General features: G+C 42.1%; 1 protein-coding gene across 2 annotated transcripts in view; it reads right to left on the reverse strand.

Annotated features, from left to right (window-relative positions):
* The window catches only part of LOC138799205 (alpha-2-macroglobulin-like), a 60,187-nt gene that overhangs the window by 24,100 nt on the left and 9,563 nt on the right, over positions 1-26,524 (reverse strand). The window contains exons 8-21 of one of the 2 annotated variants that reach the window (XM_069980089.1): positions 24,606-24,729; positions 21,539-21,653; positions 20,930-21,039; positions 20,696-20,848; positions 18,419-18,640; positions 17,209-17,275; positions 14,393-14,538; positions 12,488-12,637; positions 10,888-11,046; positions 7,323-7,449; positions 5,727-5,877; positions 4,613-4,838; positions 3,752-3,878; positions 1,273-1,394 (exon numbers count right to left, since the gene is read on the reverse strand). In XM_069980089.1, coding sequence (XP_069836190.1) covers positions 1,273-1,394; positions 3,752-3,878; positions 4,613-4,838; positions 5,727-5,877; positions 7,323-7,449; positions 10,888-11,046; positions 12,488-12,637; positions 14,393-14,538; positions 17,209-17,275; positions 18,419-18,640; positions 20,696-20,848; positions 20,930-21,039; positions 21,539-21,653; positions 24,606-24,729 — 1,999 coding nt within the window. Of the gene's footprint in view, positions 1-1,272; positions 1,395-3,751; positions 3,879-4,612; positions 4,839-5,726; positions 5,911-7,322; positions 7,450-10,887; positions 11,047-12,487; positions 12,638-14,392; positions 14,539-17,208; positions 17,276-18,418; positions 18,641-20,695; positions 20,849-20,929; positions 21,040-21,538; positions 21,654-24,605; positions 24,730-26,524 lie in introns of both variants that reach the window. The other variant, XM_069980088.1, reaches the window with a different exon arrangement.

The raw sequence follows: 26,524 nt of genomic DNA on the forward strand, positions 1-26,524 counted from the left end.
AGCCATTCTTGCTGGGTTGCGTGCTGAGAGGTAGAAAAGGATAAGAAGAGTAGAGAAGAGGATGTCGAAAGAGTCCCAATCCAAGTAGTACTGTGCTCTGCCGGAACTTCAGAGGTAGAATAAGTAGAATACTTGAGAGTAGAGAAAATACTTGTGCCCGTGTTTTAACTCTTTTGGTCTTTGCACCACCTATTGCCCACCAGTGTCGGGTAACCCGTCCTAGAGGGTGACACAAGCCCCAGACCTTGTTACCTGGGTTGAGCAGAGCGGTCAGAGTTCTCTGATGAGTTCATAGGCTTCTAGCAACTTTGCTCTATCCAGATCAATTCCTTTACTTTTTTTGTGGCTACTGTCCTGCACTGTGTTCATCTTTGTCCACGGTGTGGGTTAGGATGATCCCTGTCTTGTCCTCTCTAGTAGTGACTTAACACTGCATAGTGTGGAATACGGTTACTTGAAGAGAAACTGTGTCTAGGTACATGTGCTCTACGTCTAGACCACAACTTGGACTGGGGACCTGGCAGGAGCCAGGGCCCAACTTGACTACTGTAGGGAGTGTTTTAGCTTGCGTCCTTCCCCTACAGAATCCAAGGCAAAAGACCTCACACTTCCTCTACAGCATGGGTCTCCAAACTGCGGCCCTCCAGCTGTTGCGAAACCACAACTCCCATCATGCCTGGACAGCTAAAGCTTTGGATTTGGCTGTCCAGACATGATGGGAAATGTAGTTTTGCAACAGCTGGAGGGCCGCAGTTTGGAGACCCATGCTCTACAGCATGTGTACATTGTGCTGTGAGTGGGTGAGGAGTGTGTGCAAAGAAGTAAAGAGAGAGATGATAGGTTAGGAAAGAAAAGAACTGTCATTGGTGTACAGATCCATGTGATACATAAGCAAAACAATAACCCTTTAGTTCCTACAGCTGTGCAATATCTAGATATACATACTAGTAACAACGACATCTAGTGGTAAAACTCTGGTACTGCTACATTACCACTTACACTTAAAAGTACAAGTTTTGCGAAGGGTGTAACCAATAGCAACACCCGTGGTAAGACACCACAATGTATTTTCTACTTTTCTAATAAGTCATGGGCTGGCAGTGCATATGCCCTAAGTGATGAGGGTGCCCACAATCTACTCTGCTTCCCCCAAGTAAATTAGAAACATGGATATTGAATATTTGAATTAGATTTAGAAAAATCTAGGTATGATGCACAACAAAGGTAAAATAAATTTTCAACTAATGTTGTGTGCAGTTATCGCACCCTCACCTGTACGAGCAGCGTCTTTACAATGGTGTCACTTCTGCCTTGCTTAGGAACAACAGGAATCTCATTTCCACAAAATTCTTTTGTGTCCACAGCTTCTGTCCTTACAGTAATGTTTACTTCTCCTGAAAAGGGATTCAGAGAGTATATTGTGTGAAAAATGGTTCATATAAAGAAAACACCATCTAAAGACCATGAGTATGTCATAATTTTAAAGGGTTACCTTAGATACCTTTTTACTTGTAAGAGTGTCCAGGCTGCAATAAATAGTTAAAACCTGTACTCGTATCCCCTGCTCCTGCTTTCTGTTTGCATCTTGACACAAGACAGTGGACTCTCATTTAGTCATTGCCTGCAGCGTTGACCTGTCTCAACCAGTGATTGGTTAAGCAGCTATTCCCAAATGTCGTATAACGTAGGACAACCACAAATGCTTTTTATTTAGTTAGCCTTGCACAATGCAATAAATACATTCAGCATACAAAGTAACATCACCACGAGCAGGTGCTCCAGGGACCACATGTGGAACCATTCGGAATGCCCCACCTTGGCCACACCACGGCCTTTTGCAGTCAGTGCTCCAGATCTCTCCCCTTCTAAAATGTGGGTCCAGTCAGCCTACCAGTCAGACCAGACATTTCCTCTGCCACTCCCTTCTCACTACCCTGAGACAGCAAAAGGTCAATGCTTGGGGGATCAGTGGACACAATCCCCTCTGGTGCCTCCTGAGCTATACAATACTGTATAGCAGATTTTTTTGTTGTTTTTTTTCTAGTCTTAAAAAGGGCTTTTGGATAGCTGTGGATAAAACTGACTATTAATAGTTATATATCAGTATATTCTTCTGTACAATACTGGTATATTGTATGGAATTTACTTTTTATCAGTCACGTTGACAAACTACTAGTTATTAAAGGGACTTTTGGGTGTTTGATGAACCTAATCGCCTACCTGACTAACCCCACTAAGCCTACATTACCTCTTTTCTGCTCCAGCAGCTCTCCGTGACAACTAATAGACCGCAACTGAGCCGAGCATCTGGACACCTGGGTCTATATACACCCAGGTCACTTGATACATTTGGCTTGAACCAGCATGTTTGCTTATCTCTTTATATTATCATTAAGGGTACAAACCCACTTGGCGGGTCTGCAGCGAGTCTCCAAGCTGCGTTTTTGCAGCGAGACTCGCTGCAGATCCCGGCCCTATACTTTTAATGGCAGACAAACACGCAGCAGGGATGTACATCCCTGCTGCGAGTTTGTCTGCAGCCCGCCCCATTAACCCCCCGGCCGCCGGAGCTGATACTTCACCTGATCCCGGCTCCGGCGGTTCCCGATGTCTTCAGCAAGCCGGAGCGGGGACCAGGTGAGGTATATGCTCCAGCCAGCCACCCGCAGCCCCAGCCGCCCGATCGCCCCCCCGCAGCCCCGGGCGCGCGCGATCGCCCCCCCGCAGCCCCGATCGCACACACGCCCCCCCGCAGCCCCGATCGCACACACGCCCCCCGCAGCCCCGATCACACACACGCCCCCCCGCAGCTCCGATCGCACACACGCCCCCCTGCAGCCCCGATCGCACACACGCCCCCCCGCAGCCCCGATTGCACACACGCCCCCCCGCAGCCCCGATCGCGCACACGCCCCCCCGCAGCCCCGGCCGCTCGGTCGGGGGGGCGTGCGATCGGGCGGCCGGGGCTGCGGGGGGGGGGGCGATCGGGCGGCCGGGGCTGCGGGGGGGGGGGGTTGCGATCGGGCGGCCGGGGCTGCGGGGGGGGGGGCGATCGGGCAGCCGGGGCTGCGGGCGGCTGGCTGGAGCATATACTTCACCTGGTCCCCGCTCCGGCTTGCTGAAGACATCGGGAACCGCCGGAGCCGGGATCAGGTGAAGTATCAGCTCCGGCGGCCGGGGGGTTAATGGGGTGGGCTGCAGACAAACTCGCAGCAGGGATGTACATCCCTGCTGCGTGTTTGTCTGCCATTAAAAGTATAGGGCCGGGATCTGCAGCGAGTCTCGCTGCAAAAATGCAGCATGGAGACTCGCTGCAGACCCGCCAAGTGGGTTTGTACCCTAAAAGTGGTGTCAAGGCGGCCAAAAAAGGAAACCAGTCTTTTGCTATAGGCCAGACTTCTAAAAATACTAGCTGATATTGTCGAGGAAAACTTAAAGCCTTCTCCACAAACATACTAATATATGGCATCTAGTCAAATAAGTGGGCAATTATGTAATAAATGACAGATCTGAGTTTGCCAGAATGGCTTTAGCTTTTCTGTAGTGAGGGATCCTTCTCTATGACATCTATGTGTCCTAGTAGAGGTTGACTTAATGAGGCCACTTAATGAGGTTGACTTAATGTACTGTACCCAAGGCAAATTTATAAAGCTTCCATCCTATGATACTAGCTTAGGTTTGGCTCACTTGAAGCTTGATGAAAGGATCATATTTGTGACATCACTTAGCTAAGCATAGTTTCCTATCATACCCAGTTTGGTGGCTTTCAGGTTCCAGTAGAAGGTTTTGCTCTCATCTGCACAGATACAGCTGCTATACTGACAGTCAGGACATGGCTTCTCTTCTAGCTCATCAGTAGTCTGCAGGGCAGTGTTCACCTAGCAAATAAAGTATTAAAATCAGCAAAAACACAATATGTACAATCATAAGTGACTAATGCTAGATCTTCATTTTACTACCCAGGTTTTCCAGCTTTTAACATATTTCATGCTTGGATTGGCCAGCAGAATATCCTTCAAATCCTTTGTAACTTCCACACCTGTTCAGACTTTTCCAATATCCTCTGGACATAAGGTACTGTATGGCACAGGAGGCATGTCCAGCATGCTTTTTAGATTTCTTGTTGCACGCTCTCTGAACACAGCTCTATTCTCTCTGCTCTGTTAATTGATTCTCCACCACACCCATCTCTTCCCCTGCTTAGTTCCTTTTGGTTCTCTAACAGTTAACCTTAGTTTTATTTATGTGATTGACATCCTTCCTTCTTCTGTGATTGCTGAGATATCAGTGTCTGGTCCAATCACGCCTGGGGCGGATTTCTGATATCACATAAATAGGTTTCTAACCCACACCTGATTGTTAGCTACTAGTCTCAGTTGAACATGGCAATGTGTCCTTCTGTATCTCATGTCTTGTTTTTGTGACCTCTGCTATTGGCTATACTTTTTCTGTTCTGATTCTATATTTCCCTGCCCGACTGGTTCTGACCCTTGACTTGGTGACAACCCAAACAGGTAGGGATAGCTGGGTGGGTAACATTATGGCTCACTGTCCTTGCCTCTCTCCTTCCTCCCAGGTGTGCAGCAGCTATTAGCATAACACCTTTATTTACCTTTATACATTCTTTCAAATAGTTAAAGACTGAAGCTTTGAGGGTAAATGACTCTCCTCTAATAATAGAGTATGGGAGGGTAAGATCCACAAAGAATGGCTGGAAAACTCGTAGAGGTGAGGAAGGAGAAAGACCAAATCCACTGGGTCCCAGACATAAGGCTCCTGCATTCCAGTCTGTGATGGTATCCGGAGCCTTATGATGAATATCAGCCCTGCCAGACTCTCTAGATAAAAAATGATATAAAATAATTTTCCCAGGAAAAGTTTAGTGAAAAAAGTAACTCAATGTAGTCACTAGTAGACAAGGTTTATTAAAATGATCATGAGCATGATGAAGACTGCACACCATGATATACAGTACATTGAAATATGAATGGGTTTTGTAGAGAACTAATACAGAGTTTGTTACGTTGTATTCAGTCTAGACGACCCTTTGTTACCAAATACAGAGAATCAGAGCAGATAAAACGTAACTTGCACAAGCTTAGGTTCTTTACAATAGCCAAGTTGGTTATTCCCTTTAAAGTGACTCTGTTCCCACAATCTGACCCCCCCCCCCCAAACCGCTTACCCCTTTGGATAGCTGCTTTTAATCCAAGATCTGTCCTGGGGTCCGTTCGGCAGGTGATGCAGTTATTGTTTTAAAAAAAGAAAAACTTTTAAACTTACAGCATGTGCCAATTGGGAGTATCTGTGCCCTAACTTTGCACCACCCCTCCGTCCCTCCTCCCCACCTTCTTCATCATGAGGAATGCCGCTGGAACATTTTCTCCATGCTGAACGTTGCACATGTGCTTAACGATCCAGCCCATGTGCAGTATTCACACAGCTGATGAATAGGAGACAATCTGCCTGGAGCATTCCTATGAAGAGGGTTGGGAGGAGAGACAGAGGGGTGGTGCAAAGTTAGGGCACAGATACTCCCGTTTGGCACGGGCTGCAAGATTAAAAGTTTATTTTTTAGGATAATAACTTCATTATCTACCGAACGGACCCCAGGACAGATCTTGGATTAAAAGCAGCTATCCGAAGGTATAAGTGGTTTGGGGGGTGGGGTGTCAGATTGTGGGTACAGAGTCGCTTTAAATAATGGTCATTAGAATACAACTTACCCCACAGCAACAAGTTCCCAAATCCAAGTCTCAGGGAAATATGTTCTTACTCTTTCAGCGTCTTTTGGCTCTATTGGCTTATTTGGTTCTATTGATGGTTCTTCTTCTTTTTCTTCTTCTTCTAGCACCACAATGTTATTTATTCTATACCCTGGGTCAATGACAGGCATGATAAATCCACTTCCTTAGAGGCAATGAGACGCGAGCATAAAAATGTAAGAGAATACTAAAAGTGACATCTTACATACTGTAACATTATACTGAACAGCACATGAAAAGATGCGAAAAGGTGAAATACTTTATTGAAGATTGATGTTTTCAAGACATTGACATGAGATTGGGGTCGGGGTCCCCCTCCAAACTTTAGTTATAGTGAGGTGAAGTGCACAGCACTGCAATTCTCTCCCCGACTCTGTAGCGCATGGACAATATTGGATCTTATCTTCTGTAATAAGTCACACTGCTCATAACGCCAGAGAGTGAAATGCAGAAATGCACACTTCACCCGGCTATAACTAACAATTGGAGGGGATCACAGCACCTTGACTCATCTTAACTTTTGATGGCTGATGATCCTACTCCAAACTCCATCTGCAAAGGAGTTCTATGTGTTCTGTCTTGGTTTCAGTGGCGTAGCTATCATAGAGGAAGGGAAGGCAGCTGCTATGGGGCCTGTGCAAAAGGGGTGCCCGGGGAAGAAGGTAAGAGCCATCCTGTGTCCTTCTGCTTAACCCCTTATGTACTGCAATGTGTAAGTGACCCAATGTTTACTTACATGCTGCAACACAAAAAAGGGTTGACAAGCAGAAGACAAAGACATCTCTGCTTCACTGCACTGATAACCTCTGACTTCTGTTCTCAGCTACCTGCCGCAATCAAGTAGTTCAGGGGTTATCAATGCACCAGCAGTAAAGCAAAGATCTCTTGTCTTCTGAACCTTGGGTCACTTACACACTGCAGTACGTAAGAGGTTAAGCGGAAGGTGGTCTGCTCCTTCATCTATGTATTTAACCATAAGGGCTCCTAATGGGCCATTGCCTCTCTGCTCTGCCAGTCACTCTTGTGAATCTATATGCAGGGCTTTGTGTTGTACGTAGGGGAGGGAGGCCCCTTATAGTTTTTTGCTATGGTGCCCCGTGAAGCCTAGCTACACCCCTGCTTTGATTAGTGCTATATTACCCATTATAATATTCTGCAGGTACCTCTGTTTGGTCACCATATAGTCTCTGTATGGTGGTATTAGTGGCTAAACTGATTTTTATATGGCATTAGTTTAAACATGCCCCTGATAGAAAAAGCCATGGTTGTTTTAAATGGTGTGATTAGGTGCTTCTATTTTTTCTTTTATGTTCCTATGTGTATTGATGGTTTACATGCAAAATGTCCACACTGCATTGAGCAAAGCTACTTTTATGCCTCCACTTAATTTTCAAACCAAATAAAACAAGATAGTTTCCATTCACTGACTTGCAAAATCATGGGAAAAAATAAATAAATAATAATAATAATAATGATAATAATAATAATAATATATATATATATATATATATATATATATATATATATATATATTTATTTATTTTGTAATAAACTTACCAGAACTAGTAAATGTTGAATGCCTAAATCCTTTTAATCGTTTTCTACGCCAATCTTGCTGACGATATGAAGGACATACCAGAGGTTTCTTAATGACTGCACTTGTTATTATCTTTAAGCGCAAACCCTGTGTGTAAGAGCAAAAGTAGTCTGTCAGTCAATATATATATATATATATATATATATATATTCAGTATATATAGAGAGAGACACACAAGACAAATTTTGGTGGTGGTATTTTCTCATAGCTGTTTTCCAAGTCTCGTATGTTTTTTTTTTTTTCTTCTGTCATAGCTGTATGGGGGCTTGTTTTTTCATAGGGTGGAATGGGGTTGAGTTTCCTATTTACAGCGTTCACTGTGTTCCTGTCACTTACTAATCAAGACCCCCACAGTGTGACTCCAGGGGTCCTGGTTGAATTTCCTGACTGCCGGAGGTATACTGCATATCTCCTTGCAGTCTGATCTTCGCTCATCCGATGGATTCAGCCACAGGCAGGCTCTACCAGAAGATAGCAGATAACACTGATCTGTGCTATGCTATGACATAGCATTTACCAGTATATGTAATCTAATGATTGCATGTAAATATTAAATAAATAAAAAAAGTTTTTAAAAATATGCCCCTCCCCCCAATAAAGGTTTAAATCCTTTCCCATTTTACGAATAAAACATGTAAAAATAATAAACAAATAAACATATTATATATCGTAGCATGCGTAATTGTAAGATCTATTAAAATAAAACGCAGCTGCTGTTTGACATTTGACTGCCTATGCACAGAATGGATACATAACTGCCAACCAGCAGTTGGTGGGAGGAACAGGAGAATTTTCTGTTCCTCATGAATATATAGGACTACTGGGCACAAGCACGACTACTTATTGTCCACGTTATTCAGGAGGATATCTCTGGATCAACTGCATAGAACAATGTAATTGATACATCCGTCTGTTTAGCTTCTCTGTCACTAGTTTATGCTACCCTAAGGCTGCATTCACACGTTCCGGGAAGTTGTCCGTGCTCACGGATCCGTGCGCACGGACAATTTTACAGCCCATTGCTTTCTATTGGGCTATTCAGATGTTCCGTGATTTCACGGATCCGTGATCCGTTCCGTTAAAAAATAGGACATGTCATTACTCGGAACAGATGCACGGAAAGGATTCCCCATAGAAATCAATGAGATCCGTGTTTTTCACGGATGTACACGGATGTAACATCCGTGTTCATCCTTGAAAAACACGGATGTGATGTAATCAATGTAATTTAAAATGCTTTACACAGATCCATGAAAAAAACGGACACGGATACAAAACGGATGCAAAACAGATGAAAAACGGACTGTTTTGCACGGATCACGGAGGTTGCTGCCGGACCACAATCACAGACCGGGAAAAACACTGAACGTGTGAATGCAGCCTAATATAGGACAACATAAACCTACTTACAAATCTCTTTAAGGGGATAAAACAATACTTTGTGATTTTTTTTATTTATTTTTTTAAGCAAAGGGAGTTGTTTGGGGTACATATGACTTTCTAGCCTTTCTACAGATTTTAATAGTTTAGATTTTTACTGCCATGGCAATAACAATTATGTTTATTTTTTTATTGCAATTTGTTTATATAATACATGGGTAGTTTTATTTTATTTTTTACTTTTAATATTTAGGATTTTTTTTTTATTGTTAAATATTTCAATAAACTTTTTTGCTTTTTTTTTTTCTACAAGAGTTAACACTTGTATAATATACCACATACTGTCAGGATTGTGCCTTTGCGCTCCTCAGTTCAGGCTGTGGAGAAGGCGCTGATTCCTGAGCCTTGTCTTAACAGGGATCTGTCTTGTTTGTTCAGCCCCACCCGTTCTGTCCGTCAGAGTTCTGGCAGTGAAGGAGTTACCCTGCTGCTAGATTCTTTGCTACTCAGGATTCCTTCAGCTGCTCAGTATTGTGTTCTCTTGACTGACAGATGCCTCTGCCAGCCAGGGTTTACTTGCATAGATGGATTCAGGAGGTTGGTTCAATGAGGTTATGGAATGGGCTTCTGGTCTATTATAAAAGCCAGACGCTCCAGCAGTTAGATGCTGGCCATTGAGTGTTAAGGCCCTATTCCACCGGACGATTATCGTTCAGATTATCGTTAAATTGTTCGAATCTAAACGATAATCGTTTGATTGAAATGCAGTTAACAATTAACGATCGAACGAGAAATCGTTGATAGCTTTATAAGACCTGGACCTATTTTTATCGTTGCTCGTTCGCAAAACGTTCGCATTGAATAAGACGTCATTTGGTCGTTCGCAGTAGATACAAACGCAATAGCGAAGAAATAGCGAAGAAAAAACTATCACAAATACAATCATAACGATTATCGTTCCATGGAAATGAGTGAACGTTTTCAGGTCTTTCGCAATAGCGGTCGTTTGAGCTCGTTAATCGTTAACGATTATGCGAACGATAATTGTCCGGTGGCATAGGGCCCTTACTCTGTTACAGCTCCTACTCTGCTGCCTGTCTGTGAATTTACCTTTGGCTTTGACCTTTCTGCTTGTTTACTTGACCCTTCCTTTGCCTGGCGATTTTGTACCTTTCCTGCCCTCCATTGCTAACCTGGACTGTTGACCCCAAATTATTGTGTTTGTCCGTCCTTATTTGATATTTTCACCTGTTACAGAGCAGGGACCACTTTTGTGGTTGTCCGCAGCCGCCTAGGGCTGTCCGTGGCAAGTAGGCAAGGAAAGTGGGTGGGAACAGCTAGGGCTCACTGTCTGTGTGGTATCTGTCTTACTGCCCTTGTCATCGCCCAGTGCTAACACATTAACCTTGTAATGACTATTGTCCTGCCAGCATTAGCCTATTTAGCCTGCCTCTGGAAGGACCTAATGTATTCATACATGGCAACCTGGGATCCTTGTTAGGGCCTATGCTACTATGACAATTGGCTCTATGTGATCAGATGACAGAGCAAGCCACAACAATCTAACAGCTTAGATGTCATGGATTACATTTATATATTTTATCTGAGATTTCACTGTGCAAGTGAGTTGGTGGCCTTTCTAGAATATGATGCCTATCCATCACAATGCATCTACATTAAAGGGAACCTGTCACCCCCCATGTCGGGGTGAAGGCCACCCGACCCCCTGCTAGAGCCCCAGATACTTACCCCATCTCGCCAAGTCCTGCTCCTGTAGCCGGTCCCGGGACGGAGATATCCCTGTAAGAAGCCCGGAGCGTGCACTGCACAGATGAGTCCGATGCCCATAGAGAAGGAATGGCTCCATTCATTCTCCATGGCCGTCGGTCGGACTCACATTAGCAGTGTGCACGCTGGGCTTCCGACGGGGATATCTCCATCCCGGGACCGGCTACAGGAGCAGGACTTGGCGAGATGGGGTAAGTATCCGGGGCTGTAGCGGGGGGTTGGGCGGCGACCTGCCAGCGACAGGTCTCTTTTAAGCATTATAATAAATTTGCAACTCCGCAATGTCTATGGTATTCACAGCTTCCTTTAAGATCTGTACACTGATATTTTGTGTAATACTGGGTTCATGTTATTTACCTTAAACAGGCTGTATACATCCATAGTATCACTAGGCTTATTTTGTTTTCTAGGGCGGCGGTGGCTGCTGAAAAAAGGGCTAAATCCACATGTTTCCTTATGATCTTGGACACGATGATCATATGATCCAGAATCAAGGGAAGAGAAGAGGTAAAAAACCTTGTAAAGATAGATGGAAAATACATAAAATACAACAGTTGTTTATACGGACTTGTTCCTGGTCTGTGTACAGTAATGTATATTACTTAGCACACTTCTAGTAATGGAAAACACAGATAGATAGATAGATAGATAGATAGATAGATAGATAGATAGATAGAAAGAAAGATAGATAGGAGATAGATAGATAGATAGATAATAGATAGATAGATAGATAGATAGATAGATAGATAGATAGATGAGAGTGATGATAGATAGATAGATAGATAGATAGATAGGAGATAGGGAAATAGATAGATAGATAGATATGAGATTGATATATAGATAATAGATAGATAATAAATAGATAGATAGATAGATTGATGCATAAAGATATATTAGAGGGTTGCCCGCTGTGAATTGCACGTCTGTAAGAGAGAAGGAGACTAGTTGTTTTGTCAAATAAAGCTTTCAGATTTTCACAAGTAAGAACTATATAGGTTTATGTTACCACAACAGCAGTATTCTGCAAATATGGCCATAATTTGCATAATACGGCTGTATTTTGGTGCCAAAATGACAGCCATCCAAAAAGGTAACATGGCCTAAAAAAGTAGTTGTGAAAACAAAGCCTAAAAATGATCCTTAAAGTGTCACTGTCATTTAATTATTTTATTTATTTATTATTATTTTTTTTGCAGAAATCAATAGTACAGGCAATTTTAAGAAACTTTGTAATTAGGTTTATTAGCCGAAAAATGCATTTTTATCATGAAAAAGCAGTTTGAAGCTCTCCCCCCGTCTTCATTGTTGTCTATGGAGAGGGGAGGGGTGAAGGGAGATGAGGCACCAAAACAGGACAACAAAGAGTTAATTTACAGCGATATCACAGGCTATCTCTCTGGTCTCTACATACCATCTTCACACAGGTCCCACTGTGTAACCCTTTGTTCTCTGCTCTCTTCTGCTGACTAATCTCTCTCTCCTCCCCCCTTCCCACTTCATAGAACAGACAGGGCTTGACTGATGTAAAACAGTTGAGATTTCCTGATAATGAGCAGTGAATGAGAGAGAGGAGGGGGGGGGGGGGGCTGGGGAAAGTCTTTTTGAATGCAGATAATGGCCTATTTGCCTAATAAACCCAATTACAAAGTTTCTTAAAATCACCTGGACTATTGATTTCTGCAAAAAAAAAAAAAAAAATTGTAATGACAGTAACACTTTAAGAATATAGTCCTGCCAAATGGAAGGTAATTGTTGCAGAACAGATAATGAGCAAATGAGGAGACTATTACTATTCTGGAGTTAAAAATAACTGGTCTTAAAAGAGGGTGGCTTAGAGTGTTTGGTCTGTGCCGCTAATGAAGTACTATAGGCGGGCTGTTTCACCCTAGGAGTAGTTAGCTCTAGGAAATCTGCTGGAATTATCACTTTCTCTATTGTAAATGGAATTATCACTTACTTTATTTGCAGTCAGCTCTTTCTCTGGGTTCATCAGCACCACACTATGATCCACCACCCTCAGACCACAGAGAGACCCAGGAGCTGCCTCAACCTGGAGAGACACCTCTGACCCTGGAAGGACTTCACTGGGGGAAAACCCAGCGGTCACCTAGAAAGAAGTTACAAATTAAGATATTCAAAATAAAGATAAAACCACTAGGGATGGTCCAGTAACCTGATGGGGCAGTTCTATAGAACCTAATCTACCTGTTCACTACTACAGATTAGAATGATTGAGTAGACACTAGTAAAGGTCCTATTTCACGGGTTGATGGGGGCCCGATCAATAATGTAAACAAGCGCCTCGTTTACTGGGCCTATTCCACGGCCCGATAATAATTTAGCAAGGGCTGCAGGGACATCGTCACAGATGTCCTTGCAGCCCTTGTTGTTAAACATCATACATTACCTCACCAGGCTGCAGGGCTTCTCCTGTGCTTCTTCTCCCCGGGTCCCACGCGCAGCAGCAGCTTTGGAGCGGCCTGTCTAAACTGACAGATATTAGGAAGAGCCCGGCACTCACCAAGTAGATTATGCTTCTTTATTGTAGTGTAGCAAACATATGGTACAAGGACGCGTTTCGGCCAAGCATGGCCTTCATCAGCTTAGGGGTGAAGGCCATGCTTGGCTGAAACGCGTCCTTGTACCATATGTTTGCTACACTACAATAAAGAAGCATAATCTACTTGGTGAGTGCCGGGCTTTCCTAATATCTGAACATTTTTCTCACCTCGAGCACCACCGCCACGGAAGTGCAGTCTTCTACATATTTCTACACTGTCTAAACTGACAGACCGCTCAGCCAATCATGATCAGCTCAGACAGGCCGCCCCGAAGCTGCTGCTGTGCGCGGGATAGGGAGAAGAAGCGCAGGAGAAGCCCTGCAGCCTGGTGAGGTAATGTATGGTTTGTTAAATCGTCGGTCGCCCGCCACGCACCGCTATTCCACGTAGCAATGTGTAGTCGGTGACCGATGATTTTACGTTTGCCCCTAAATGAACGATCAGCCGATGACTCAATCATCGGCTGATCATTGTCTCTATTCCACAGAGCGATAATCAGCCGATTCGGCCGATTATCGCTCCATGGAATAGGCCCTTAGGTGATTTCAGGCAAGCAGACATAAATCATGATAAACCAGGCACAAGAGAAGGCCCCGCCTTGCGGATACGGCTGGCGTATATTAGGGAGAAGATGTGAATTGGTGCCTTCTTTCTGGCGTACACCAGTGGGGTAGTTTTCATAAATGTCCCCCTTTATGTTAACATTAATTCTACTGCAATCTGCCAGCAGATTTTAGTCACTAGTGCAATACCTTTAGGAAAAGTTAGCAGGAATGGCTTTGGCAACCATGGCTTCATCTCCTTGAGTTGAGGTACTGTATGTTCATATCTGTTCCAAAGTTATTTCTGTGGTATGTATTCATTGAACAACATGCTGACCCAATGTTTCCAACAAAACAGAATGTAATCTGAAGTGATTTGCTGAGCAGCCTGTCACTTCAGAAAAACCAATGGCGGCTGCTGGACCGGGCATGGGGCAAAAGCAAGAAGGACACTGGGGAGCGTGGAGATGCATGTTTTTTCTTTTTACCCAGTCATCAGCCATTGGCCGTACATCACTATTACACAGAGATGTGCGCCTTGCGGTTAATGATTTTTAGGCTGGAATAAACCTCAACGATCGTTTTATCAGCTGATCATTGTCTTTATCACACCGACCGATAATCTGCCAAATTGGCAGATTATCTCTCCTTATTAAAGAGCCCTAACACACAGATCACTGCTAGATGTACTGTGCATGGAGTCATCCATATATAGTAGTCAATGACAGAAATGACTATTGTTACACAACAAAAACTTACTTTATTCTTGAAACATTTCTGTACAAAGAATTTCGCAGTATCTGCAACCATTTCACCATCAGGCAGGAGGATGTAAACAAGGATGTTAAGAGTATTAGAAGTGTCTGAACTTAAAGGGAGGTTCAAGGTGACTTTACCATATACATCTGTGATTAGAGAAAAAAAATATATATAAATAATCGGAGGCACAGGTTCAGTGAAATTTTCATTGCATGAACTATTATTGGGGTATTGTCCTCTTCTAGTAGAATGTATTTTACTAGATTACAACACCTCACAGAGAACCAAAGAAACACATATGAAAGCCTTTAGGTGGGTACACAGACCCTCAGACCCATGTGGTGTGGGACAGGGTCAGTGCATGTGGCTAGTGCTGGCCTTAGGGTGTGTGACCTCGGGTTCGGATGGACTCGAGTATGCTCGAAGTTCACTCATCTCTATTTATCATACACTATAAGAGGAAGGCATGTTAATAGGGCACAACCAACCTAAAGCCAGTCTTATGTGTGACAATGAAGCGTGCTTAAACTGTTACCCAAACACTTACCAAACACAAAGAAAGCATGGATGCTTTATCCTGCACCTATACTCACCTACCCAATCCACCACCACTGCTATCCTAATGATGCCCAGTTATCAACACTTACTACTTTTGTTAGAAAGACAGCACATGCCTGATTGACCAATCAGTGATTGAGGCGGGTCACTGCTATGAGCAACAATTGGCTGAATTTTTTGTTTGTTGAGATAAAAGCAGGAAGCATTGCCTGGTAGGGGCTAAGCACTATTGGACCACAGTGGCGGGAAAGCATGCAGGGGACCTCAAAAACAGAGTAAGGCCATGTACACATGGCGTAAGAGACCGGCCGTTCCGTGACCCAGCCGTGTCACGGAACGGCCAGTCTCTAAAAGATCATCCTGCAGTACCGGTGATGATCTTTATGGCCGTAGAGTTTTGATGCGGGCGCATCTGCAGGCGCCAGCATCGGAACTTCCCACTGCACACTATGAAGCAAGCGGCCGGAGCTGCTTGCTTCATAGTTTGCACTGACATGGGTTTCTGTGGCCGCTATTCACTGACTAACGGCCATAGAAAATCAACATGTCAGTTCTTTGTGGCACCGCGAGGGATCGCGGCCGGAGAGTATATTATGGGGGACATTTATGAAGTCCGGCACATTGCCTCTACATAAATCCCAATCGCATGGAGCCTGTCCATGCAAAAATTTAGAAACCTACACTAGCTCAGAACTGGCGTAGGTTTCAGTATCATTTTTCATCCGGAAAAATGACAAATGCACCCCCCTGTGATGCTACCTCTCCGCCCCACTGGCGAAGGTGGCGCAGATTGGGCAGATGCAAAAAAAATATTCGCAAAAATACCATTCGCGAATATTTTTACGCCAATCTGCCCCATCTGCGCCTAAAAAAGGCATTTACGCCTTTTCATACATGTCCCCCTATGTGTATATGCTCTGGCCGGGATCCCATAGACAAATAGGCAACGTATTTTTTCATATTAACTATGGCCGCTGTTGCAATCAACAACAATGGCCGTAGAAATACGAAAAAATACGTTGTGTGAACATAAATGAATGCATTAAAAATGAATGCATTAACTAGGACCCAGGCACCGACAGAAAGGCATCAGTCAGGGCATAGTAAATACTGTTTTTTTACTATCCCAGTTTGCCCACTTTAATCTCTTAACGACTCATGACGGGTATACCCGTCATGTGGCCGTTAAGGGTAAACAGCAGTCCGCGGTCCCCAGTTGCTATGTGCAGCCAGGGACCGCGGGTATTAGCCGACGCGGGCCGATCGCCGTGGCCGGCAAATTAACTATTCAAATGCAGCTGTCAAAGATGACAGCTGCATTTGAAGAGTGTATGTGGCCCCTCTCCCTGGTTTATAGTGGGGGATCTCCCCTCCGTGATCGAGAGATCACTTGTACTGAGCCGGCCGGGGCTCAGTGTCGCTCCGACTCTGATCCCGGCTCGGCAATCTATTTAGATGGTCTGTTGCAGACCATTATAATAGAGCCATGATCTGATGGATCATTACTCTATTATATACACAGCATTGATCTCAATGGGAGATCAGTGCTGTGTATATAGAAGTCCCCCAGGGGGCTTCTAATTACTGTATGTAAAAACAGAAAAAAGTGTTTTATTTTACAAATAAAAATCAATCAATAAATAAATAAATAAACATGTTTTGTCTCACCGCGTGCGTAATCGCCCGAACTATTAAATTTATCACATTCCTGATCTTGTACGGTAAATGGCGTAAGCACAAAAATAAATCCCAAAGTGCAAAATTGCGCATTTTTGGTCGCATCAAATCCAGAATTTTTTTTATAAATAGCGATCAAAAAGTCGCAAATGAGCAATCAAGGTACCGCCTGGGAATAGAGCGATTTTAAGGAACATATATTTGTTATCAATGGTTTGAATTTTTTACAGGCCATCAGATAATATAAAAGTTATACATGTTACACATCTATGTAATTGTAACGACTTGAGGAACATATACAACAAGTAAGTTTTTCTATAGGACACACAGCGTAAAAATGAAGCCCCCTCTAAGAAAAAGTTTCACAGCATATTTTATGGAACAATTCAGCCTGTCATTGCAAAGTACAATTAGTGATGCAAAAAATAAGGGCTCATGTTGGTCTGTAGGTGTAAAAATGTGCTAGTGCCTTTTAAGCACAAGGAGGAAAAAACGAAAACGCAAAAACGAAAATTAGTCGGGTCCTTAAGGGGTTAAAAGCAACATATGTTGTTGTTGTTGTTTTTTACTCCATGTCTTACCTTCATTTGTGTCTTCCATTTTAATTTCTACAGTCCCTGAGCTTATAATGGAAACTCTGGAAACCAACTGTAAAATAATAATACAATGATGGTGATAAATATTCAAGTAATAAAGAGGGGGAGGCTATTGATGAAGAGGAGAATATAACATTAAAGCCTACTTTCACATCTGTAACTTGGTGTAGCTACTGTATCGATTATTTGTATCCACATTGAAGCACTGCATGTTTTTAAAGGATACCCAGCATTTTTTTTTCACAAACTTTTAACAGACTATGGTGACACAACATTTGATTTGTAAGGGGTCCAAGTGATGAGACCCAACAGATTACTAAAGCAAGTGGACAGAAGCACTCAGCGCTCTGCTTTCCTCATAGAGCTTTCTGCAGTACAATGTAGGGACCACAAAAAGGAAGAACGAATAAGAGTTGGCGTGTGCCTATGTACTGTACATCTCTTTCCTTATAGACTATTGGTGTTACAGAAACAGCCAAACACTCATCTTTATAAAACAAGAAGATACTGAAGATGCTGTTACCCTGAGGAGTAATCAATAATAGATCAAATAATTCAAATCTCTCTAATCCTGTCTCTGAGCTCTACGGGCAGTTCTTTCCTCCTCGTTTTTGCTCTGTCTACATTATCAGCTGTGACCCCTTTATATAGACAGGGCTGTGTAGTTCTCAATCTTGTCCATTCAGCTGAGTTTACCACAGGTGTCTCCAATTAAGGTAAAGAAACATCCCAAAAATGATCAAGAGAAATGGGAGGAGTCAGAGCTAAATCTGGTGTTTTTTTTTTATTTTAATATATTTGTAAAAATGTGGAAAATTCACTTTTCTCATTCCCATTATGGGCTATTAACAGCAGATTAATGGGGGTACACCTGAAAGTGAAAAGGGTCTGAAGACTTTTAAAATTGTACACATAACGGACATTGGCCTCACAGTTTTCTAAGTAGATTATTTCTACCTCATCTACATGGACCCCATAACCCTGCATTGGCTTCTTTTATAGAATAACCCCCCATGCTTCTCCTTGAGTAATAAAAGTTGTCCAATGTCATTGACTATTTACCATTCAGCAAATAAAATTTGAGCCTAAGCACTTATTTCTAATCCTATATTTGTAAGACATTTGACCATTAGAAAGGTTACATTGGTGTCCTAATTAAAGGGTTATTTGGGACCATACAGTTATGACATCTCACCAGGTAATGCAGGGATAACTTTTTGGCCTCTTTCACCTCGGTGTGACTTATGATATATTCCACATGAACCTCTTGATATCCCTCACATGGGAGAACCTTTTCCAGAGAATTGACTTTCAAGAAGCTCTTGGTCCTAAAGTTGTAGGGGACAACTTTTTGAGAGGCTTCACCATAATAAGGCTGATGTGTACCACCGACTTCTGGTTCTTTGTCCGTATGCACCTTCAAAAAAAAGACATATTTCAAACTACTCTACTGGTAAGAAGCCCACATATAAAGAAACACATGAGTCTCCAATTTATTGTGGTAAAAAAACTTTTTGCATGATTTTATTGAAAAAAAGTTGTATCATAAGATATGATTAGTATGTATGGAAGCACAACAAACAGTAGCAGCAAGGAGAGGAGACTGCAGGGTTATGTAAAGCTGTCAGACACACATCTTAGCCAATGAAAACATTGTACAATGTGCCTTGTGCAGAGTATAAAAAATTTAATGGCAAGATGCATGTACATAAACTGTCCTTAACTCCTTAAAGGGGTTATCCAGCGCTACAAAAACATGGACACTTTCCCCCCTACTGTTGTCTCCATTTCAGGTGCGGTTTGCAATTAAGCTCCATTTACTTCAATGGAACTGAGTTTCAAAACCCCGCCAAAACTGGAGACAACAGTAGAGGGAAAGTGGCCATGTTTTTGTAGCGTTGGATAACCCCTTTAAGTATTAAATGGAATACAGATATAGGAAATGCATGTGTGGCACAACAGGTCCCATAATGCCATAAAGTGCAAGTGCAAAAGTAAACAAGATGGAATAAAAAGGGTGCGTCAAACATACAATTAGATAAAAAGACGTAAAGAAAGTCACATAGAAAATAAATCGCAATAGGAGATGAGCAGATATAATAAGGTGCTAGATACCGTGTGGGTTCCATGCCAAAGAGACACCTCAACGCACATTTCAGGTCACACCCTACTGGTAAGAAGCATAATCCCATTTCATAACTCAGCAATTTATATGTCAAATATGGACTCTACATCTGTAACAATGACATCTCTTAAATGTCTTTCTTAAAGAGAATCAGTCAGCACCCACATGAGACCAGAGGTACTGACAGTGTAGTGTAGGTGGCTGGCCCTTCGTTAGCATGGTACCTGTAGTAAATGCGTCCGTGCAGTAGATTCTATATAGTCTTGGGTCTCCCACTGTAATCAAGAGTCAAAGAGGAGTAGTGGCTTGGCGTTCGTGCCGCACTTTGGCACACCTCCCTAACTCCTCCCTCTTTTTGGTGCATATTTACTGCTGGCCAGTCCCCTGTTCTATGCTGGCATGATCGCCGTGCGCTGATCTCTTGGGCTGTGTACTCTTGACGATCGGCAATGTTATTCGGCAATGTTAGAAGCATGTGGCCCGAGAGATCTGCAGCACATGCACATGCTGGCAAGTCAGTGTGCGCAGCTCTTGCCAGCATGGAGCAGGAGGCCCAGCAAAAAGAGGGAGGAGGAAGTAGTATTGAAGAGTGTCAAAGTGCAGCACAAGTGCCAAGCCATCACCCTTTTTGACTCTTGAGATTCTAGAGAGTCTCTAGAAACACTTAAAACAAATGTACTGCTGCCCTTAATATTTTTTTCAAATCAATGCCCAGTTTTCGCATTCTGCTCCAGGTTCTGAATATGCAAATAGGGCCCTGGGGAGGCGAGCCCAGCACCCCCAGTGCACCAATATCCCCTCAGTGATGAAGCAAAACTCACAGGTATTATAAATCAGTTTATGCAATTTAGTGTAATTATGGCTATTTGTTCCAATAAGAGCTGGAAAAGACAATTGTTATTATTTAGTGATGAGCGAATAGTGAGATATTCGAATATTCGCTATTCGTACGAATATCCCGTGAATATTCGATCCTATTCGATCGAACAGTATTCGCTCATCACTATTATTATTTATAAAAATAAAACACTCTTGATTCCAGGCTGATAGTGGAGCTAATGGAAAGTTTTTAGGATAAGGGGAAAAAAAAAAAAAAAAAATAAGTAATATATTATATATATATATATATATATATATATTAGAAGCCATCAGAAGGTGTGGTCTCAAAGAGTGTTTCCTAGTCTTTAGCAAACAGTGTATCCTACAGTCCTCCCTGGAACTTATAATTCAGTTGTTCAGAGAGGCTCTTTCCTGAAAATCTTGTATCCTCATTATCCTTATGTATTATATAGGATCATATACCAGTCTTTCTCTAGACCTACTGCAGATGATCATGCATAATCATACCGTCAAGTATACATCGTTTGTCCAGTTAGTTGTGTTCAGAGTAAAAGATGCTTGACCATTTTTATTGGTCACTAAGACTTGGCTTTCATCGTTATAGTTCAGATAAACTTTAATGTTGAATTTAGGAGCTCCGCCGGCATCCTCTACTTTAATCTGGAATAAGAAATTAGAATGCGTAAAACTTGAGTTTGACCTTCAAAACATAATGTAATGTATAAGGACAAAAAGACTCACCGCTCCTCTGTATGGGATACCAGGCTTGTAGTTATTGTCAGCATTAACAAAAGACAATTTATTGATGACAGTTGTTACTATAGTTTGAATGGTTGATGACATCTCCACCCCTACATAACAACAGAATATTGAAAAAAAATCTATTATGCCAAACTCATATATTATTAAATTGTTCATAAACATAATTATTGGCCACATCATGTTACAATCAAGTCAATTCTTTGAGCGTAGAGAGGAGGCACGCAAGGCATCCCATTGACACACTGAGGCAGGCAGGATTCCGTGACAGGGGTTCCACCATGGAATTCCACCGGTTTTATTGTTTTAGATCAGTTGTTAATTTCCCCTAAAAATGAATTTTAGAAAATCTGAAATTCTCTGGTTGAAAGAAAGCTAGTCATGCCACATAAATGAGTAAATAATTCCCTACAATACAATACGTCTACTTTATGTTGGTATAATCATCCTTTTACTTTTTAGGACGTTAGAGGTCTTAGAAAAATAGCAGCAATGATTTTTATCAAGGGACTGGTTCATTTTTTATGTAGATTAAAAAAAAATACAGAAATCCACATCAGAAATCTACATTATGAAATGGATCCTACTTACCGGTCCCTTCCTCTGTTACAGAAGCTGAACCTTTTAGTTCTTTACTCATGCTAGTGTTATATAGATTTAGCAACTCAGACTTGACCTCAATGGTGTGGCATCCAGATCTGTCCAGCTGTGTAAAAGAAACAACTCAAAACTCAAATTGAAGAGCCCTTAAATGTATATACAGTACAGTGTACCATAATGCCGAAATTACCAGAATACCAGGCAACCAAGGGTGTACAAGAGCCTATTTTGAACTAATCGCATTGCGCTTCTAGCTCTATCACATATTTACTGTGTATGACAACATCTTTAGGCTATGTTCACACTACGTATATGTCCGGCCGTAGTTTGTACGCGGCCGGACACGTGCGGCTGAAACTACGGCCGTGGGAAAAATATGCGGCCGGATTGTGAACATGCGGGCGAACCGCGAATGTACTCCCGTAGTACAGTTATGCTTCCCTAGCTTGTTTCGAAGCGATCTGAAACAGGTCATTTACTTGGAAATCTTCGCCCAGCCCAATAAAACTCACAGAACCTTTTGGATCGAAAAATCAAGTTCAATTTGGCTGAAATAAGTTCTCCGTAAGGGACCGCATGGAAATCCACGGCCGTGAGTTGGAACAGTTCCGGCCTCAAACGATGGTCTTGTTTATTTTTCACGGTGCTGTATACGATCCGGCCGTAGGCTCATACGTAGTGTGCATTGTGTGGCCGTATATCGCATACTTTCAAGCGAACGCATCAACCTCAAAACTACGGGCGTATATTCGTGGCTCGCACTACGGCCGGAATTATACGTAGTGTGAACATAGCCTCAAAATGTATTCCGAAATATACCACAGTGTACCTGCAATGCAGACATAAAGTTAGGATGGGTTCACACTAGGTTTTTGCAATTCGTTTTTTTCATCCATTTTTTGAAAAAACGGATAAGGAAAACAAATTAAAAAAATTTATTGAAAAAGGGATACATTTGCGTGCATCCATTGTGATCTGTTTTACCAATGACTTCCATTTAAAAAAAGGGACCAAAATGCATTCTTTTTTTAAACATACACAAAAACTCAATTGACTGCTTTTTGTGTACGTAAAAAAAAAAAAAACATGTGTTTTAATCCCTTTTTATAATGGAAGTCAATGGAAAAACAGATCAAAATGGATTCACACAAATGCATCCATTTTTCCGTTGCAAAAATGGATTGCAAAAACGTATCGTGAGCCCAGCCTTAGGCTATGTTCCCACAACATTTTTTCATCTCTCTGTTTAAAATGACATCCGTCATTTTGAGTCTAAAATAGCAGACTACATTTAGCAGCCTGGCCTCCTCTTAGTGCAATGACTGGTGTTTGTACATTATTCTAGTTTAGGCGGTCTAATTGGACTTTGGATGTGGTTTAATTGAAAGTCCATTGAATTTAATCGTAAAAAATGGAGAAAGAACGGTGAAAAAGAAAAACTGTGTGGGAACAACTTATAAAAAATGTCCGCTGTTTGCAAACGACGTCCGAAAATAATGATCATGTTCATTATTTTCACGTCCGTGGAAAAACTGTCCGTTATTCAATACATTGTGTGCATTGGACGTCCGTCTTCCCAGTGACTTCAATGCATTGCCATTGCAGTCAGTTAAATTGCCTTTTACCTATTTTTGACGGTGTGTGAACATAGCTTTACTTAGTTATTTGCTTGTAACCATAATACAGTGAATATAGTGAGCGTTATTACTCTAGAGTTCAAAGGCACACTACATGCACCTACCTCACTGGCTACAACACTGGGGCCGCTGACTGGCTGAGCAGGGCTGACATGTCATGACCCAGGTCCCCACTCAGACCAGGAAGTGGCCAGGGACCAGGAACTGGAGGGGCGGACAGTGACCCCAGCGCTGGAGTCGTAGAGGTAGGTACATGTAGTTATATTCAGCCATCTCCTCCCCAAAAAAAAGTTAGGCGATGGACTTCTCCTTTAAATGACAAAGTCCGTGGCATACAGTTGTTTGTCTTAGGGTTCTTTTTTAAATTTTATTCAGGGCATCACATGGGCAGTGAAATTCCAACCATAGCCTATGTACTGTAGGCTATGATTAAAAGCCAGTTCTTGTACACTGTTACTGCCACTGGTGACTTTCCAATTACAGGGTGTGTTTTCACACTAGGTACCTCGTTTACTCTAGCAACATCCCGCACCTTGACTGCCTGCCTACCCTCATATTTACATAGTCTACCAATTTCTATGGACTACAGAATGACTTAATTCAACATTGTGGCTCTATCTAGTGCAACAACCCCCACCAGCTCAATTACTGTAATGGTTTAGCGGGCAGGGGGTTGTTGTGTAGGATGCAATCACACAGCTGGTAAAGCCTGAAGGACCTGGCACTGTATGAAAGGGAGTATTCAGCTGCAGGAATGGGGCAGGCAAGCTTCCCAGTGTCATGTCACCCAAGATAAAAACATGTATTGGAAAGGGTGGGGGATGTCTACCCACTGGGGGACTATCTGCCTAATTGAGGGACTGTCTACCTACTGTGATAGGGCTTTTTACCTACTTACTGGGGAGCTAGAAATTTATTGGGGGCCTAGTTGTTCTGCCTACTTGGGGGCTATTTTCTTACAGGAAAACATATCTACAGTGCCTACTGGGGGCTAACTATTTATTGGGGGCATTTATCTACCTAATCGTATACGAGGTGCAACACATCTATTTAGACTGTAGCAAATTTAGTAACAATTTGGTATTTGGTTTAGTAACACTCTGTGATCATCGTGTGGCAGTAATATTTTGTATCATTACATTGTTTAGTATATTGTCTAGTCCCTTTTTAGTGGTTATATAGGGTCAAGTTGGTTTAACATGAATTGCCCCTTGAATATGAGGTATCATTGGAAAAATTGGCCTTGTATACTGGGATTTGTTCAGTTAGAGTTGGATGGTAATATTTAGATATTATATGATGTGGTTATATAGAATAATTTGGGGCATGTTTGCTGTGTTTTGTTGAAATTGGGGTAACCAACTAGTTTGACTTTTTTTTTTTTACTTTTACTTTATCACAATGATAAACCAAGATCTCACCTTTTCAGTGAAATTAGCACAAATAGGGTATTTCTGAGCTCTTGAGTTCCAATCCCAATTGTATGTAGATCCCCTACAAATGGAAGCTGTAACTTCCCCCTGGACTGGCTTCCCGTATGTGTACCTAAAAGATTAGAAAAATCAGATATGGTCGGAACCTAAAAACAGCCAGGTCGGGGGTCTTACTCCATTTTCATAACTTCCATTGACATTTATAGGGGGAGTGCAAATGGCCTTACATTGGGAGCTAGGCTGTTTATGTAATCCATGGGTTTTCTAAATAGTGTAGCTCACAGGGCGACACCTTATAAGCAACTTCCATTAATGTTGATTAGAATTATGAAAGAGGCTTCACTGAAAATGTAGGCTTCATTGAAAATTACAAATGAATTTACATTACAAATAAAGCAAATTGCTTTGTTTGCTCAGCACTCAGCTTATATGTCGGCTTCCTTTAAAACTCACTGCCACTCCAAGCCAGGTGCCTGGAAGCTGGATCCAATACTGGGAAACTGGGAGAAGTATCCCAGAACTGGATTCAGCTTTTCCAGGCACCCGGAGTGGAGCGACATGGAGATCAAAGGCAGCCAGTGTATAAGCCGAGCAAGTGAAGCGCTGCACTGCCATCTTGCCTGAGCTGTTTTTGCAACATTTAGTGACATGCTTTACAGCAAGACTTATGAACATTGATGACATGAGACAGAGTCTGCCCCTTGAGATGAATATGAAACATGTTGAGCGTACTCTGTGACCTTTAGAGAGATCATTCCCCAGGGATTTGCTATTGTCTTATTCTGATTCTATCTATCTACTGGTGTCACCTGTTGCTGCAATGCTGTACAGATCACTTTACAGCAGCCTCCTCTTATCACCAGAGACAGAACAGGAAGTCTCATCATAGTTTTAGCCCCAGTGGGGAGAATGAAAACTGCAAGATCTCAAAATTATTTTATAATATAGTTAGAAAAATGGAAAATTAGAAAAACTGTCAAATTTTTTTTTTTTTTTAACAAGAACATTATTTAAACAATGTCATTTTCTAATGGCACAACCCCTTTAGGGTCTCCCATGATTTCATTATATTTTTTTTACATCAGATTAATATGTCTTTGTTGGGCAGTTTATGAATCTATCAGAAAAAAAGAAACACAAGGTAATAAATAAAAAGGTAAATAAAAATGCAAACATAAGAATTATGGCGCAAAATCTATTGCTTGACAGATTAACAAAACAAATTGGGCAAGAATAGTTTTGCAGTTTGTTTTCACAAATGTGAGTGCCGTTTTATATAAAACGGGATACTGCCTAAGGCTGGGTTCACACACAGTATGACACCGGCTGTTCTGTGACCCGGCTGCGTCACAGAACGGCTGGTGCCAGTAAAGATCATCCCGGCCAGTACTGCAGTAGCGGTTGAATGAACTTCATTTATATTGAATTGATATGCGGGCGCACACAAATGTGCCTAATTCACCATAGCACACAATGAAAAGTGCGGCCACAGCTGCACTTTCCATTGTGTGAACTGACAGTTCTGTGCAGCCGCTATTAAATGAATGTCAAATGTCAAAACTGAAATGCAATCCCGGCTGGAGCGTGTACTATGGGGGACATGTATCAAAAGGCAAAAATTCCTTTTCTTGGCGCAGATGGAACAGATTGGGGTATAAATATTATCAAAGGGTATTTTTAGAGGCTCCATACATAAATCCCCTGAGCTGCGGAGCTGCTTCGTGTGAAAATTTTAAAATACCCTCTAAATTCTGTGGGGCACTTGATGCTTAATAACGAGGATAAATCTTCTTACTGTAATAAATGGGAATTAAAATGACATCCCTCTTGTACCTTCACTGAATGGGGAGAGGCATGTGGATGGACTAAACATTTGTCCAAAGGGATTAAACATTGGAAGATGTTCT

Source organism: Dendropsophus ebraccatus, chromosome 8 (assembly GCF_027789765.1).
Source record: "Dendropsophus ebraccatus isolate aDenEbr1 chromosome 8, aDenEbr1.pat, whole genome shotgun sequence".
NCBI classification, from domain to species: Eukaryota; Metazoa; Chordata; class Amphibia; order Anura; family Hylidae; genus Dendropsophus; species Dendropsophus ebraccatus.